At 43.2% G+C, this 16,968-nt stretch overlaps 1 protein-coding gene across 1 annotated transcript; it reads right to left on the bottom strand.

The window, feature by feature from the left end:
• Nucleotides 1–7,381: 7,381 nt before the first annotated feature.
• On the bottom strand, nt 7,382–16,000 carry LOC140065772 (nicotinamide N-methyltransferase-like). The gene is made up of 3 exons (XM_072113345.1): nt 15,738–16,000; nt 12,089–12,296; nt 7,382–8,791 (listed from the first exon to the last, which is right to left on the bottom strand). The coding sequence occupies exons 1-3, from the start codon at nt 15,886–15,888 to the stop codon at nt 8,368–8,370; spliced, it is 783 nt and encodes a 260-aa protein (XP_071969446.1). The 5' UTR covers nt 15,889–16,000; the 3' UTR covers nt 7,382–8,367.
• Nucleotides 16,001–16,968: the final 968 nt, after the last annotated feature.

Below are 16,968 nucleotides of genomic sequence, written 5' to 3' on the forward strand. Positions count from 1 at the left end.
AGGAACACTACCCCATACAGTGAGGAACACTACTGCCATACATTGAGGAATACTACCGCCATACAGTGAAGGATGCTACCCCCATACAGTGAGGGATACTACTCCTTTACAGTGAGGAACACTGCCGCCATACAGTGAGGAACACTACCCCCATACCGTGAGGAACACTACCCCCATACAGTGAGGAACACTACCCCCATACAGTGAGGAACAGTACTGCTATGTTCCTTTATTCTTCCAAGAGTTTTCTGCCCCATGTAACACGTTGTGCTCATGCCCATCTATACTGGGCGCTGTACACTGGGGAGGCCGTATATAGTTATTGCTGGGGAGCAGTATATAGCGATGGCTGTTCCCTGTCTGGACTACATTCAATGGTGGGCCCCCACCAGACGCCCAGGGGCCCCTACCAACTTTAATCCGGCCCTGCCTCTTATAATCAATGAGGTCACTGTCACGATCTCAGGGGATAAACAGTGGACACCCTGGACCACCGCGGGAGATAACAACCTTAGCTGCACCCGGGAGCGGAGTCTAAGTGATCTCCCGGTCTTCGCCAGAGCCCGCCGCAAAGTGGGATGGTCTTGCTGCGGCAGGAGTCACCAAGTCGCTCCGCGGGTGCGACTAGGCCCGTGGTGGCAGCCAAGGTAGGGACACAGGACCACAGATGGCAGGCAGGACCACGGATGGCAGGCTGGACCACAGATGGCAGGCAGGACCATGGATTGCAGGCAGGACCTCGGATGGCAGGCAGGACCTCGGATGGCTGGCAGGACCTCGGATAGCTGTCAGGATACCAGGACCGCCACAGGAAACCAGGACCGCCACAGGATACCAGGACCGCCACCGGATAGCTTTCTCTTCAGTTTCTCTTCAGTACCAGGACATGAAGATCCGGCAGGGGATGCTGGGAGTACCCAGGCTATATAGCAGAGCCAGGTATGCCAGCACCAATAAGGAGGACGCTGGTCCTTTAAATTCTTAGAGAGTAGGCGTGCGCGCGCCCTAGCAGCGGGAGCGCACGGCCTACACAGGAGACAGACCTGCAGCCTGGTCAGGACCGCGATGGAGCCAACAGGAGCTGGGACAGGTAAGTACTGACCCGAGGGGAATGGGGCAGCGGAGCACGGGTGCACCCGCGATCCGCAACATGGATTGCGGGGACACCCGTGACGATACCGGACCGGGCCAGTGCAACAGACCGGGACAGCGGTGCCCCCGCGATCCGAGACATGGATTGCGGGGACACCCGTGACAGTACCCCCCCCCCCACCTTAGGGCCCCTCTTCTCTTCTTCTTCAGCCCGCTGTTCTTCCTTCCTCGCCTCCTCCAATTCTTCTTGATGATAAGACACCTTAGGGGGAGAGCAGGCACCGAGAAGAAGGGTTGGCTCTAGGCACACCGATGAGGCCTCAGGGGAGGCCAGTGGAGGCTCTGGAGTGGCCTCAGGGGAGGTTGGCGGAGGCTCTGGAGCGGCCTCAGAGAAGGCTGGCGGAAGCTTAGATCGTGGGGACACCCGTGACAGTCACTTTCAGCTGTTCTTTTTATAACCTCACAGGAATCAGTTGCAAAACTTTCTCCAACTAAAACTTTCCTGGCAAAATGTTCAACATGTTTGAAACTTTCAAAATTGTCTTCCACAGTGATAAAATAAGTTGAATTTTTAAGCCCATGTAATATGAGGTGTCCTCCAGGTTTTAGTAAACTTAAAAATCCTGATTTATCAGATCACCGCTGTAAAGCACATGATGAAGAGCGCAGGAGCTTTAGATTCGTCTACATTTCTGACAAATGGAGGAGTGTTATTCCCGGACAGGACCTGCAGCTGTTGGAGGCACTGTTGAGCTTGTGGCGGCGACCTCTGTAGCTGGTAGGGTGTTCTCAGCGGACAGCATGGGCTGGTAAGGGGTCATGCCCCTTTAAGACAGCTTTGGTAATCGGGCCTCCTGGTGGAAGATGTTGTTTACCTGTGGGAAGGTCAGACTGTACCCCATTCGGGGCTAAGAGAGACAAAGTAACAGTCACTGTGATATACGCCCTCGGGAGGTCCGAAATCGGAGGAAGCAGCTGTTGTGGAGAATTCGCCATTTGATGGTGGCAGCAGATGGGGGTGCACGATGCCTGGGGGCAGGCTATGCAGCACTTGGTTGCACACTTTGGCAGATGTTTGGCTCGCCAACAGGCCAGACGACAGGATGTGGAGGGATCCAACATGGCCGATTAACCCTCTTTCTTGCTGGGCTGCTGCGGCGCTGGTCTTCTCCTCTGAGTTAATTCGTGCCTATAGGGCAGAGCTTCATTCTTTCCCTGGCAGGAGCTATGGCAGGCTGAATTTTCTCCTATGCCACAGAGCTCTGAGGCAGGATTTGCACCAATCGCTCAGGGAACAGCAGGCAATGGCCTAACATCAGTAGCAGTATTCAGTAGGCTGGAAAGTTAGGGCCGAAGTGGACCAGGAGGCGGAGGCGGTAACGGAGGCCCGTCATGATGAGGGGCACCGGAGCGATGGGGTTAAGGGGGCGGGGCTTATGCCCGCGTCGAAGATCTCACGGGAGCCGCAGTCTCCTGGTCTCTTAAAAGGGGGCAGGGACGGCCCCTTCTTCCTCTTGCCACAACGACAAGGAATTGAACGCCCGCCCGCCTTCCCTTTTGGTGCGCTGGGTAAATGTTATTTAACTTGTCACGCAGCCTGTGGCGGGGTCTATGAGGGCCAGTGGGGTGAAGCATTATACAGGTGGAAGTGGTTTCGGGAAGAACGAGTGTTTGGTCACACCCGGTGAGTGGACCTGGGAGGAGGAAATTGAGTGTCCGCAACATTTTTGTCACCCCACGAGCCGGAGCGGTGCGGCGTGGGGAATATTGCGTGCACTCTCTTCTCGCCGGCCCTCATAGACCTTCTTTCTGCAGGTTTTTCATGTATAGTTAATAAATGTTAAATTGTAACATGTTATTTATGTTAATATATTTAAATTCCCTTTGTATGTTTGTTAATAAAGAGGCTGCTGTGGCCACCATATTCCAACTTCAAAGGCGTCTTTCCGTGTATTTCTCTTGGATAAGGTAAAGGTACACAGGGATTGATGGGTGTACGGGTCATAGGTACTGAGCACATCGGGAGTCCCTACATCAAGATAGGAGATAGCTGGTCCACAGGAAGAGTTGCTCACAGCCTGGTAGTTACTTCAGGCTGGGCTGGTAAAGATGGACCCAAGTCCGGACAGTGGATATCTGCTTTGGGGCTTAGTATCCTGACTTGCCCTGGGTATCAGGCAATGGGACTTCTGCTTCCTGGTATCATGACACTGGCTTCTGCAGCACAGACACGTGATGCTCTCCTCTGCTAAATGGAACTGACATGTGCTCTAAGATGGAGTTTCCGACTCTGACCATGTGCTCCCACCCACCAGGGGTTTTTATACTCCTCTGGTCATGTGCAGCGCTCTCCAATCAGCTTCCAGCTTGCTTTACAATAGTACAAAGGATATCATTGGTGAATAACATTCTACATGTTAACTCTTGCTTTTCCAGGCAGTGACTTACAGCTGCAATTACAAAGTTTTCCAGGGCAGTAGCTACTGAGTGAGTTGTGCAGGCTCACCAGATAGCTTCTGACAAGGAGAGGGCACCATTCACAACAACCACCTAGCCTAAACATTGGCAGAGGTGCTGCATAAGTGTTTGGGAGCAACAGATCTCAGTATTTTATAAATTGCTATGGGAAAATGTAAGCTGAGCTCTGATTGGTTGCCATGAGCAACTACAATAGTTTTGCTCTCAGACACATCTGATAAATCTGCAAGTTCTGCCCGATCGCATATGTGTTCCTATGGAAATGCATAAGATTGGTAACCAGCACCTAGTGCGTTTAAACAATACATGTAATATACATTTGTGTGATGAGGCCATGGCATGGCCTGTAAGTGCTTTTAAATGGAATCAAAGTGGTACATGTGACCGCACCCTTATACTAAAATTAGCCAGATTGATTCAGGGTGACTTCAAACAGACAACACATGGCGCAACAATAAAAATGCCAGAGCTAAATTGGCAAACACCAGAGTGAATGGAGACAAATAGAGTTGTAGAGTTATTTTTTGACTTTTGTTATATACATGCACTTGACGACCTAACTTGAAAATTCATCTGAAGGTATTGGTACATTTGAAGTTTTCACTTATGGTGAGGTCATGCGTACAGCTTTGATTCCATTAAGAAACAAAATCAACGCACACAGGGGTGTGCCACGGCCTGATCACGTATGCGTTTCTATGGAAACATGTGTATTAGCAAAGGGTTAGGTAGGTGTTGCAAAAATATCCCTGTCCATGGCAGAAGCTGTAACATGGAAAACTTAGTAATTAAAGCCTGAAGATACTGCCTGTCAAGGCGACAGTTATAGTGTATGTAGTTAGCCAACGATTTGTCTGTTAGGAAAGCTAGAGTGTGATTGGAGAGATGCTACCACCTGACCAGTGGGAAAAAAAACCCCTGCTGGGTGAGAGCACATGGTTCAGTCAGAGTAAGAGACTTCATCTTGGAGTCAGACTGCAGAGGAGACAGAGTGAGCAGCAGATGCCACTGCTGCCACAGATACTAATCCCAGGAACTTATAGTGCCTCAGGCCTACTGTCAGGGCTAGTCTGGAGACTCTAGCCCAGAGCTGCAGCTTCCACAACTTGGACACAGCTCCACCTCAACTATCCCAGCCTGCATCAACTATCAGGCTGTGTGCACCATTCCTCCAGAACACTCTCCATGACCACTCCAGCCAGAACCTGCTGTTAACTGTTTTGGGTTGTTGGCTGCTGTTCAATAAAGAACTGTAAGTTGATTGACGTTGACGTTGCCTCTGTCTGATCCGTGGATACGGCTACTCACCACCACGGGTTCCCCCACCCATTACCCAGGGACTTATCCTACAGACACAGGGGTTGCCCCCTCCATATTTCTTGCACACACCACCTGCTGGAAACCCGCTAGTCTGTAGATCAGCTATCGGGCCACCATACCAAGCACCGTGAACACAGCATGCCCAAGGCCACACTAGCCAGCCACTCCTGTTTTCTGTGCCCCGGCTGCCTCCAGGCCCATGAGAAAAGGCTAGGCCCTGGTGAGGGATGTTGCAAGTGGCGTCACAAACAAGATTTTTACTTCTGTGCCTTATTCTGGAACAGTTTTTTATAAAGACCGTGCCGCCTATCCCTGCTGCCATCTGGGTTAATGCCAAGGGATTGTGCTTTACAAGAAAGGACTGTGTCCATCACCTCAAGAGGAGATCCTTTGTATTATTTCTCCTACTTTTTCCCCCACCAAGGGCTGTGCCTAGAGGATGGACTCTCCATACTAGAGCTCTCTGAGAGACTTATAGTCAGATACACTGAGGAAAAAGCTTATTTTTGTGCACAATATGCCTTTTCTTTTACAGGAAATGGACATTTTTTTTTGTTATTACGAATAGCCATCCTGTTTACTGTAAAGTTATGTAACATTTCAAGCTATTTACCCATAGGGCTGGTAAAGCCAATATGAATATGTTTGTGCAACTATAGTAACAAAATTACTATATGTCAGCTTGCATTTAACCCTTTTGTAGGCTTTGCATCTTTGAGGACAAGACTGTGTCAGACCGTCACTTGATCTATACATGTTTATGATTATGCCACCTAGGTGATGTGTCTTTGGACAAATTTCATCCCTTGTGCAAGGAGCGGTTTACAGGATATGACACCACACCTTTCCTAAGAAAACAGTTGATTTAAGGGCGTTAGCTACCAACTGTATGGTCCTCACTTATGTTACTTAGTCCGACACCGACCCCATTGCCTGTTGCCAGGATCATGGCCGGTTTGTGTCCCCTAAACTGCATAAAGCCAAGAACTTGTTCTAAAGTGCACTTTATTACCTGCACCCCTACATGCTGTAGAGTGCATGGACCATCTGCAGACTGTGTACTACATCCGGCCCCAGCCCTTATATCGATCTGGTCTATAGCAAAGCCGTGGACGGCTCGTGCAATTACTAGGGGGTATGCAACACCCCTGAAGATACAAAGGGTTAGGTAGCTGACAGAATGACAGTATGACAGAAGCTGTAACATGGGAAACTTAGTAATTGCAGCTTGAAGATAGTGCCTGGCAAGGCAACAGTTAACTGGTGTAAGTAATTGATGTTATGTTATGTTATGAAAGCTGGTGTGTAATTGGAGAGATGCTACCACCTGACCAGGGGGAATATAAAAAACCCCTGCTGGGTGAGAGCACATGGTTAATTCAGAGTCAGAGACTCCATCTTGGAGTCAGACTGCAGAGGAGACAGAGTGTGCAGCACACCTTCAGTGCTGCCTAAGATACAAACCCCAAACCTGACACTTAGGGCTAGTCTGGAGACTCTAGCCCAGAGCAGCAGCTTCCACAACTTGAGCACAGCTCCACCTCAACTATCCTAGCCTGCATGTACTCAGGCTGTGTGCACCATTCCTGTGGACCACTTTCCATGACCACTCGAGCAACCAAAACCTGCTGGTAACCGTTTTTGGGCAATTGCCTGCTGTTCAATAAAGAACAGTAAGTTGATTTGCACAATGTTGCCTCTATCTGATCCCTGAATATGGCTGCTTACCACCATGGGTTCCGCCACCCATTAACCAGGGACTCAACCTACATACACCTCAGGGGTTGCCCCAGGGAGAAACCATTGCATCAGCCTCTCCATCCATATTTCTTGCAAACACCACCTGCTGGAGACCTGCCAGGCTGTAGGTCAGCCCTCCGGCCTCTCATATCAAGGCCCACTAGCCAGCCACTCCAGAATTCTGGGCCCAGGCCCATAAGAAAAGGCGAGGCCCCGGTGGAGGATGTTGCACATGTGATCGGTTATCAACCCCTGTTTGGTGTTTAAGTGCAAGACACCGGGTGCTGCTTACCGATCGCATGTGTCTTCATAGAAATGCATATGAGATTGGGCTGTGGCACGCTCCTGTGCATTTTGATTTGTTTCTTAACTAAATCAAAGCTGTGCGTGTGATCACACCCTGAGGGTCCGTTCACACATTGTATTTACATTGCTTTTACATTGAAATGCAAATGCCTGGGGAGGGGCTCGTCCTGATAGCATCTGCGTTTCCAGTGAAACACATGCGATCTGTAACCAGCACCTGGTATTTTGTCGGTACACGCAATGCAAACACCATGTGTGAACGCATCCTCAGACTTCACAATGGCGTTGGGGTTGCGCGCCTATTGCATTTTGTCTCCGTTGTGTCATAACACCTGGTTTCTCAGTTACATCAGTGAAAACATTTTCATTTTTTTTTTTTCTACTTTTATTTCCTTCTGAAAAAAGTAGGATAGGGTTCATAATTTTTACCATGGAGAATGGATCATTGAAAAACATAAGCCACTGTGGAAACACCCATTGAAAACAATGGCTTGTGAGGCATCGGTGGAAATCATTGACAGTTACAACTGCATCGCAATCAGTTATTAAAGGGGTATTCCAGGAATCAGCATAATTCATATACAAGTGGGCACTCAAAATATAAGCTAATGTGTAATTAGTTGTTATTTAAAATGTTGCTCCCCTTAGCAGAAAATGCTGGTGGCATAGACTGTAATGAAGAATTAAAATGCTACTGGCCCTTTAATCAGTCCGTTAATTTCCTCTGCGTGGTCCGTCGCAGAAAAGAAGATGGCTGCTGGTCACATGTCCACATCACATGTCCTGTACCTGCCTGGGCAGGGTCATGTGATCACCACTATGTTTGGCTGTAGTCGGTTGGTTGCAGTGCTGCCAGTATGGCCAGTGTTGTGGTGATGGCAGTTACACATCATTACTATGGTAACAGAGGAAGAAAACCTGTTACATCATCACTGTTAGCAGAGCATAAGTGGTAGGAGGACTTACTGAGAACTAAAGGATCATGGAACTTGTAGTTTCCAGTGGCGGCCATCTTAGTGATATCTCCACCTACTTTAGAGAGGCCATAAATTTTGTAAATCATAAAATCATATTATTTTAGCTCCGTTTTGTGACTAATGACACTGAGTATTGTTGTATTCATTTATTTATATCATCAAGGGTTTTTGTGTCAGATGTTCATATTCCCGGAATACCCCTTTAAGTGGTTTTAGGTGCACTTGTGTTAATTTACTAGGTGAAAAACATGAACTGAAGGGGCGAATTTGATTTTGAAGGGGAAACCCGTTCCACAAATGTCAATAACTTGTTCAAGAAATGTCTTTCACCTGTTAAATTAACCAAAATGCACCTAAAACCACCCCAAAGCTGATTGCGATGCAGTTTTAACTGCAATGTGTGACTGCATCCTGAGGCCCGGATGTGAAAAACAAAGCCACTTTAAAAGAGCCCTTAAGTCGCCTTGTGCGCGACAATGAATATGACCCGTTTATAGTCCATAAGATCACTCTCAGCTTTTCTCTTTTTAACCACACAGGAATCTATTGAAAAACCTTCTCCAATTAGAGCTTTCCTGGCAAAATGCTCATCATATTTGAAAATATGAAACTTGTCTTCCCCAATGATAAAATAAGTAGCATCTAGAAGCCCAAGTAATATGAGGTGTCCCCCAGGTTTTAGCAATCTTGAGAACTTCCTCAGATTTCTTATGTAGTCATCTCTGCCTTTGCTGATAACATCTAGAAGCCAGGCGCTAATGATACAATCGGCTGGAGGTAAATCTATCGGCTCTGTTACATTTTCTCTCTCAAGGTCACATTTCACAACATGTTGTAGCGCTGATCTCACTTTTCCTTCTTTGTCTTCTAAATGATCACTGAAAGAATAAAAGAAATTAAGAAAGTTATTGGGGGGATGTATTAATGTACTTGTGCCAAAACTCTGGTGTTTTTGCGCCTAAAACACTGCCTAAAATGCCCTACACCACAGTTATCATGGCTTTTAGACCATTTTTTGGCAGCTTTCCGACTTGTCCGAATAAGGGGCGTGGCCTTCAGGAAAATGGGTGTGGTCTGACGAGAAAGTGGCGTGGATTATGGGAAACCGTCCGTGCGCCCAAAATTCTGGCGCACAGTTTAGACCAACTAAAAGTAGGTCTAAAGTAGGACCCAACCGTCTTATCATGCACCAGAATTCATCAGGACCGTGTTAAATCTGGCACAACAACAAGTGTTTTCCAGCTAGAGACTGGTGAACCTGGGACACATTGTTAAATCTCCCCCATTATCTTGCATTCAACATCAATAGAAGCATGGAAGTATAGTAGTATGTTGGCTTTTAGTACTAGCGGATACTGGTAAATTTAACCAGGTCTGCTATGTTAAACATATGACAAAGGGTGCAGCTGCACCAGACTCAGTGGCAGCAAGGGCCTCCTGATAGTTCCAACTTCAACCTTATCTGCATCCTCCAGATGAATATAATGTTGAATGCAGTGGAAATCTACCACTGGTTTATATCTGTAGATCTTTTATTTTATATAAAAATAAAAAAACATAACAATTCAAACCAAACATAATATATAATATATACAAAATATATACAATATCTTACCTGCTGGTCCAGCCACATTCACTCCTAGCAAAAACAATAATTTAAAATACACCAAAATGTATAAACACCAAATACTACAACCCCCACCCAACCGATTGTCACACCCTCAACCAAACCAATAAACAATAAGACAAGCCACACCCACAAATAAACATAAACATAAAAGACTATAAATATACATAAACCGCAGATCAAGTGCAAGTGTTCCACGGTTCTCACAGCCAGAGGCCCTCCAGGGCTCTTACACGGCCCCCAGAGCACCCCCTATCATACATAATACCCTGTGTGTTCTGAGATGGGGGAGAGAGTGCAGAGAAATAATAACAGTAATTTTGAAATCACATTTCTCTGTAAAATTCTGCTAATGGATTATAATTCTTGGGGAGGTGGTAGACTTGATTCAAAAGTCTTTCTACTCTTGTCCTACATATAGAATATGGGTTAATCCTATTACTACTACCAATATCCTAAATATTTGGACAAACAACAGTACAGCTACTTGTATCCTGTATTTACTACTCCAATCCAATATACAGTATAAGGCTATATTCACACTGCCGTTGCCCACCCGTACCGTACCGTAGCGGGCAACGGCAGTGTACGGGGAGAGGAGGAGGAGGTGAGCGCAGCTCAGCCCCGCCCCTCTCCATAGCAACCTATGGCGCACGGCGACGTATTACGGGAAAAGATAGGACAGGTCCTATCTTTTTCCCGGGTACGGAACGGTATGGTGCCGCACGTGTGCTGCACCGTACCGCTCCCGTAGGGTGCCGTGCGCCCATAGAAGTGTATGGGGGACTCATATCGGCCGTATATACGTCGGCCGTATATACGTCCCCCATACGTTAGTGTGAATGTAACCTAAGGGTACATCACAATTTTTCTTTTTCAGTCTTGTATATAAGGGCACAACACAGTTTATCTTTTCCTATTGTGCATATACAGTATAGTCACAGCCAAGTACTACTACTTCTATCCAGTATATAAAGTACCAGTGGCCTTATGCTGAGTGTACAGAGCTCTACAACTGTTATCCTATTTACACTGTATATGATTTTTACTCAGAGGTAACTTTTACCATGAGCTCAACAATTAGTTAAAAAGGTCTTAAAGGGACCATGTCACCATATTTTACCCCATTTAAACTACCAACCCCTCAGGTAGGGTATGAAATATTGTTTCTAGAATTCCGTCTTTCAAAATGAACAGAGAAGAGTGACATATGACTTGAGATCAGTCAAGTTTGGAGGACACTCCTAGTATCTAGAAACATGTGAGGTCATTTATCTTATCTCCGTGTGTTTTTGCTTGTTTTTGTCTTTTTTCCGTAAGCTTCTTTGGTATTTTATAATTCTCACCTTTTCCTTTTGTTAAATGGGGGGGTTTACAGCTTTTTTTTATCACAAATGTCTCAAAAATATTGCACAAATTTCTCAAGGCACTTCTTTCCATTTTCTAAGTTTTCCTTAAGTATAGCTTCGTCTGGAGTTTTTTGCGACAAAAATGGAGCAATTTTTTGACAATTTGAAAATCTAAATGTCATTTGCGACTTTTAGCACATAAGATAAATGTGTATTACTGATAATAAACAAATGTCCAGTGAACTTCAATGCACATTTCAAAAAGTCCTTAAAAAGACACAAAAATTGCAAAGAGCCAAAATAAGTCTCAAAAAAGACAGACAAAAATAAAGATAAATGACCCCCTTGGGGTCATATTAAAGATAAGAATCTCATCTTTCAGTTTTTATCAGGCTTGTGGCTTTGTGAGCTACATAGCCAGAGATACAGACAATTAGGAAAAAGTGCAATTGAATTTTTATCTGTAGCTTGCATTTTCTTTAACAATTATTTCCAGTTCTGTAGCTCCCTGAATTATAAACCTGATGCAATATGAAAGATGAGATTCTTGGGGGAGATTTATCAGAAGTGTCGATTTCCGTCAGCTCCATAGAGATTATTGGAGCATAACGGTCGTGTGCGGCCGTCTGCTCCATTACTCTGATGGAGAGATAAGGGGTCCAACGGAGGTATGTGAACCCCATCGGGCCCCTTGTTTTTGTGATCTGTAGGGGTCTCATCACTGAGATCCCCCAAATCAGCAAGTTAGGCTCTTTTCTGTGAATAGGGCCTAACTTGTGATCGTGAGAACACCCCTTTAAGACGAATTTCTACAGAACCAAAGACAGGGGTTTTCTGAAGTGACATTCCACCAGCAGTCTCTAATCCCCACTGCCAGAGATGTTTAAATAAACTAAGGGTTATTATATGTAAGTTCATGCAGCCTTCATAGACACACACGGGAAGATTTATAAGAAGTATCTGAGGGAAAAACTGTTCTAGTTGCCAATGGCAAACTAAGAAGAATTTGTTAATAAATTATATTACAAAAATGTTCACCACATTCCCCAACTATAGATATAAAAAAGTATCTGAAATGATGATTATGCTTTAATATAAAAAGAGGTAAAAGATAACCTGCCTGAGACTCTTGTAGATATTTAATTTATTTCTTTTTCTAAAGTTGTATCAATCTCACTATTTTTGAACAAATCCTTCACCTTTTTCCTTCTATGTCTGCATGAAGTTGTGCAGCATGACACCAGTCGAATGCTCCTGTGCGTGTATCCACCCATCTCTTCAGCTCCAGGATGCATCTGTCTTTCATCTTCAGCACTATTAGGTGTTTAAAAAAGTCACATGCTGAGTACAGATGATGAACTGGGGAACCCTTGCTGAGGTCTATCAAGATATCTCCTTTAATGTGACCTGTAGAGAAATAGTATAAAGAGTGAAATGTTAAAAGTCCCTTAACTTGTCCAATACTTGGTGTACATGACGATAATGTCTTTTACCAACTGTACTATGTAATAACATAAAATTAAAAGTTAAATACTGCGCTCATTTTGAATCAGTCGGACTGTCCGACGGCACGCCTCCTCATTTGTGTCGCATGGAAGGCAGCACAGTTGCGCCACAAAAAGTGTCAGGTGTGACACAATCTCAGCGCAGACACTTATTAAATACCTGTTTAGCCCCAAAAAAGGTGCACAGTCTGACTAAAGGGTGCACCACAACCCTTAGTAAATGAGCCCTAATGACTTGTATCTACTATGGGAAAACAAGGCATTAACCTCTTTCCTGCATCCTGCTATAGCTGTATGTCATAGTGTGCAGGTACTTGCCACAGCATGAGGTTTGGTTAAGTCATGGTTTTCAACCGGTCTCAGAAGCTGAGCCTTTGCAATCACCGCAGGATCCGGGCAGCATCTGAAACCGGGTTCCAGCAGTAACAGCTGGGATCGCGACTATCGTAATCCTAGCTGCTTAACCCGATGGATGTTGCGGTCATGGTGACTGCAACGTCTACCGGACATTACAGGGATGATCATTGCTATGGCAGCTCTGAGGTCCCATGACAGACCCCAGGACTGCCTTCATAGAAGCCTGTTAGGATTGTCTTAAAAGGACAAGCTGACAATGCTGATGACCATGTAATATGCTGCAATTCAAATGATCACTTGTTTGTGTACCACCCTAGGCCAAACTAAAACAGTCAAAAAAAAGTTTAAAAATAAAAAAAATAAAGAAATTATTACAAAAAAAAATAGAATTCCCCTATACAAATGGAATACAACATAAAAAAGTAAAAATCACAAAAAAAAACCGGCATATTTTGTATCACCATGTCAGTCATACCCCGTACAATAAAATAAAATTCTCACTGAGCCCTTACGGTGAACACCGTAAAAAAATACAAAAATAATCATATTTTTACATCTGACCTCAGAATAAAAGTGATGAAAAAGTAATAATTTGCCACAACATGATACCAATACAAAGTACAGCTTGTCCCATAAGAAACAAGCCCTAAAAAGCTCTGTAAATGAAAAAATAAAAATGTTATGCCCAATAATATATGATGATGCAAAAACAAGTGAATTTCTTACAAAATGGGCCAAATGTACAAATTTACTAAGAATTTACTAAGTGCTCCAGATTCTGGCACCTGTTCTTCATGAATCTGGCACCATCTGCGCTGTTCCATTAGTGCATCACTTTTTTCGTGCACCATTAAGATAGCGGGTGTAATACACTTCTGTTGGACTTTGCATGTTAAATCTGGCGCACGATCCAACTGAGCACCAGAATGCCCCCTTGAGTGCAGAAATTTATGTTGCATATAGTTTGCACAAGAAAAAATGTGCAAAGTCCGACAGAAAACAGAGCTTAGTAAATGTGTCCCAATGAGTTCTATATACTGCAAAACAAGACAACCATAAAAAAAACTGTATAAATGGGGTATTGCTGTGATCGTGGACACATAGAATAAAGATAACATGTTATTTTTACTGTAGGTTGAACAGATGGGGAAAAAAGCTAAAAACCCTAAACCAGAATTAATGATTTTTTTTAACCACCATTAAGAAAGAGTTAATAAAATCTCATTACTAGCTACTGAATATCCCTAGATGATATACCTGAAAAGTGGATCAAATCCTGCAAAAAATAATCCCCCATATGCCTACATTTAAAAAAAAATGCCATAGTGGTCAGCAAGGCAGAAATGGGTGGATTTGGGGCAATGGGCAATAAATGTAAAGGTACATCATATTTAATCTTTGTTGCAGCTTTTTTTTCTTCTTTGTTTGTAATCTATGATGTACTGTATTCATAAGCATATTGATTTATAGATTTTTTTCTAAAATAAAAAATAAATTAATAAACATTTTTGCCAGTTTACCAACATATATGGGGTATACTTGGAAGTTTGGGTATAAAATTTTGTGGAGTCTTTTGTCATTTAATACATTGTGTTTAATTTTTGGTCAAAATGATTGACATTTTTTTTACCCCTGTGAAACATCAAAAGGGTTAACTAACTTCTTAAATTTGACTTTTCATACATTGAGGGGAGTAAATTTGGAATGGCATTATTTATGGGGTTTTACTGTTATTTAGGCCTCTCAAAGTCACTTAAACCTGAGCAGGTGCCTCTACAGGTTTTAGCGATTTTCATAAAAATTAGAAAAATTGCACTCAAAATTCTGAACCTCCTAACAACCTAGAAAAAAGAGAATGCATAAAAAGTCATGCTGATAAAAAAAAGACACTTAGGAAATGTTAGTTATGAAGTTGTTTGGATGCTATGACTATCTACCTGAAAAGCAGAAAATTTAAAACTTTGAAAGAACTTTTAGAAATTTTTAGAAATTTTGAAAAAAAAGGTGAGAGAGAAGGTTCTGACTTTACAGCTAAGTAAAGTCATTGCTAAAGGGCAATTTGCAACCTTTGCAGAATTTCACAACTATTTTAGAAAAATTAACCCTCTCCACACACACAATATTAAAAGGATCTGAAATGACAGTTACTGTATATATTAATGAATAAACCAAGGCTTATATTTTTTTATGTCTGTATTGAAAACTATCAGGTTGTCCCTGTCTAGTTGATAAAAGATGACTTGGGAAGTATTTAGTTGTATAAACTCATTTATAATTAATTAATTTATAATTTTCCTTTTCTCTTATTACCTCTCCCCACCAATCCCTTCCAGCCATAAAGTAGCGGATGAGTATTGACTTAAAGGGGTACTCTCATCTGGGCATTCACATTCATTTTCATTGATCTGCCATATATAAACATTTCTTCAGTTAGATGTTAGAAAAAATGTTCCTGTGTGAAGATAATTTGTCATAAATATGGTCATATTTTTCCTTAGAAACAAGACTGTGTCCTTGGTAACGACCACTTCTGCTGGAGGGATTGTAGAAAGAAACAAAACGTTTTTGTATATAAAGTGTCTGGCAGTTACTGCAGGTCCCACAGCCGTCTTGTGGCAATGATCACTGAATCCAGGTGGTCAGGCAGGACTCAATAGCGCATTTCTGGCCACCGCTGCCAAAATGTGAGGTGATCGGATCCGAGGAATCTATCTCGTTTCTAAGGAACAACATGGCTACATTTATGAGAAATTATCTTCACACAGGAACATGTCTTTTAATAACATCCAATTGAAGAAATTGAAGAAATGTCCCACAGCCGGGACATATGGCAAATGAATTTAATTAAATGTGAATGCCCAGATGGGAATACCCCTTTAAGCATACATAATTTAACTTGATATACATTTTGTGTTGTAATGATGTAAATTATTATGCAGTAAAAGAATAAACATTTAAAACTAAATAAATATAGAAAAATACATACCCAATGAGAAAGTTTCTGTAAGGTTCTCAATGGGAAATTTCAAGGAATCCTCTCCAAAGATCTTTTGTGCACTGTCTGAAAAGTACTGATCTAGATGTTTTCTGGAATCAAAGCAATGGACATGATAGAGCTTATTTGTACCGCAATCCATTTTCTGATCTTTTCAAAAAAGTTGATATCTTCTACCCTACTGCTCAATATATTTATAGTTACTTGAATATGAATGCAATGTGTATTTGTAAGAATCACCTGTCACATCATGATCTTCAGGTGTCAGTCATGAGAACTAATACATTACACCTAGTTTACATTATATAGCTACACCCATATAGCTACATACATTAATTCTTTGTGGTTCTGATCCTGGATGTCTGAGTATAGATAACAATATTGAAAGAAAAGCCAAAGCACTGCACTTCAGACTTCTGTATTTTATAGTAAATTGATTTCCATAAAATATTTCTCACACTACTCCTTTCTCAGGTCTAAGGCTTCAGCAAATTATGCATAACTATTAACTAATACCATCACATGTTTTCATAGGAATACGTAATGAATTTACTTACATTATTGAATTCAGAGCAATCAACTTTGTTTAATTGTTAAGTGCACAAATATAAAAATTTTAGAAATCCTCTTTCTATTCACTATTCTAAACCCGTGTATCCCTTCCTCTGTTTGTGGCACAAATAATGAACAGCCAAACCAAACAGCCAAACTTTGCTGGTCAGGGGCTGTTAGAGACGGAGATATCAGTGTTAGGCTACATTCACAGGACCGTATGATTTCTCCAGTCCCGAATTTACGGGCCGTAAGTGGCCGTATATACGGACCGTTTTTCATCCGTATGTGCACGTATGTCACCCGTATCCGTACCGTGTCCGTATAAAATACGGTGGGCTGGCAAATTCTGAAAAATGATGACAAAATGATGACAAAAGCTTGTCCAACCCCAAATTTGGTCACCTGACCGGCCCAGACTCCATTTTGCCATTTCTGAGAGCGAGGTTAGACTCCATTGCTTCTTTTGGCTTTGGTTTCTGGCGTTTTTAGCTCCAGCGATGTCATACAATCCCACTGATGATCTGCTCCTGGACTGGGCCCTTGTGACGATTCTCCGAAGGCGTTTGGCAATGCAGGCGGAGGAGCGGAAGAGAACCCGGCGGTTTTGGATTCATCCCATTGTCGCTGAGCGGCCTAGGAGGGGTCACTTCAGGAACTTGTACACTGA

The sequence above is a fragment of the Engystomops pustulosus genome, chromosome 6, assembly GCF_040894005.1.
Source record: "Engystomops pustulosus chromosome 6, aEngPut4.maternal, whole genome shotgun sequence".
Classification (NCBI taxonomy): domain Eukaryota; kingdom Metazoa; phylum Chordata; class Amphibia; order Anura; family Leptodactylidae; genus Engystomops; species Engystomops pustulosus.

Bases quoted from the DNA above. Each gene is read 5' to 3' on its own strand.
- LOC140065772 (XM_072113345.1), bottom strand. From the start codon at position 15,888: ATGGATTGCGGTACAAATAAGCTCTATCATGTCCATTGCTTTGATTCC. The intron at 12,297-15,737 runs GTATGTATTTTT...ATTTCTCTACAG, and splicing joins TACAGAAACTTTCTCATTGG to GTCACATTAAAGGAGATATC. The intron at 8,792-12,088 runs GTGAAGGATTTG...TTATTCTTTCAG, and splicing joins GCAGACATAGAAGGAAAAAG to TGATCATTTAGAAGACAAAG.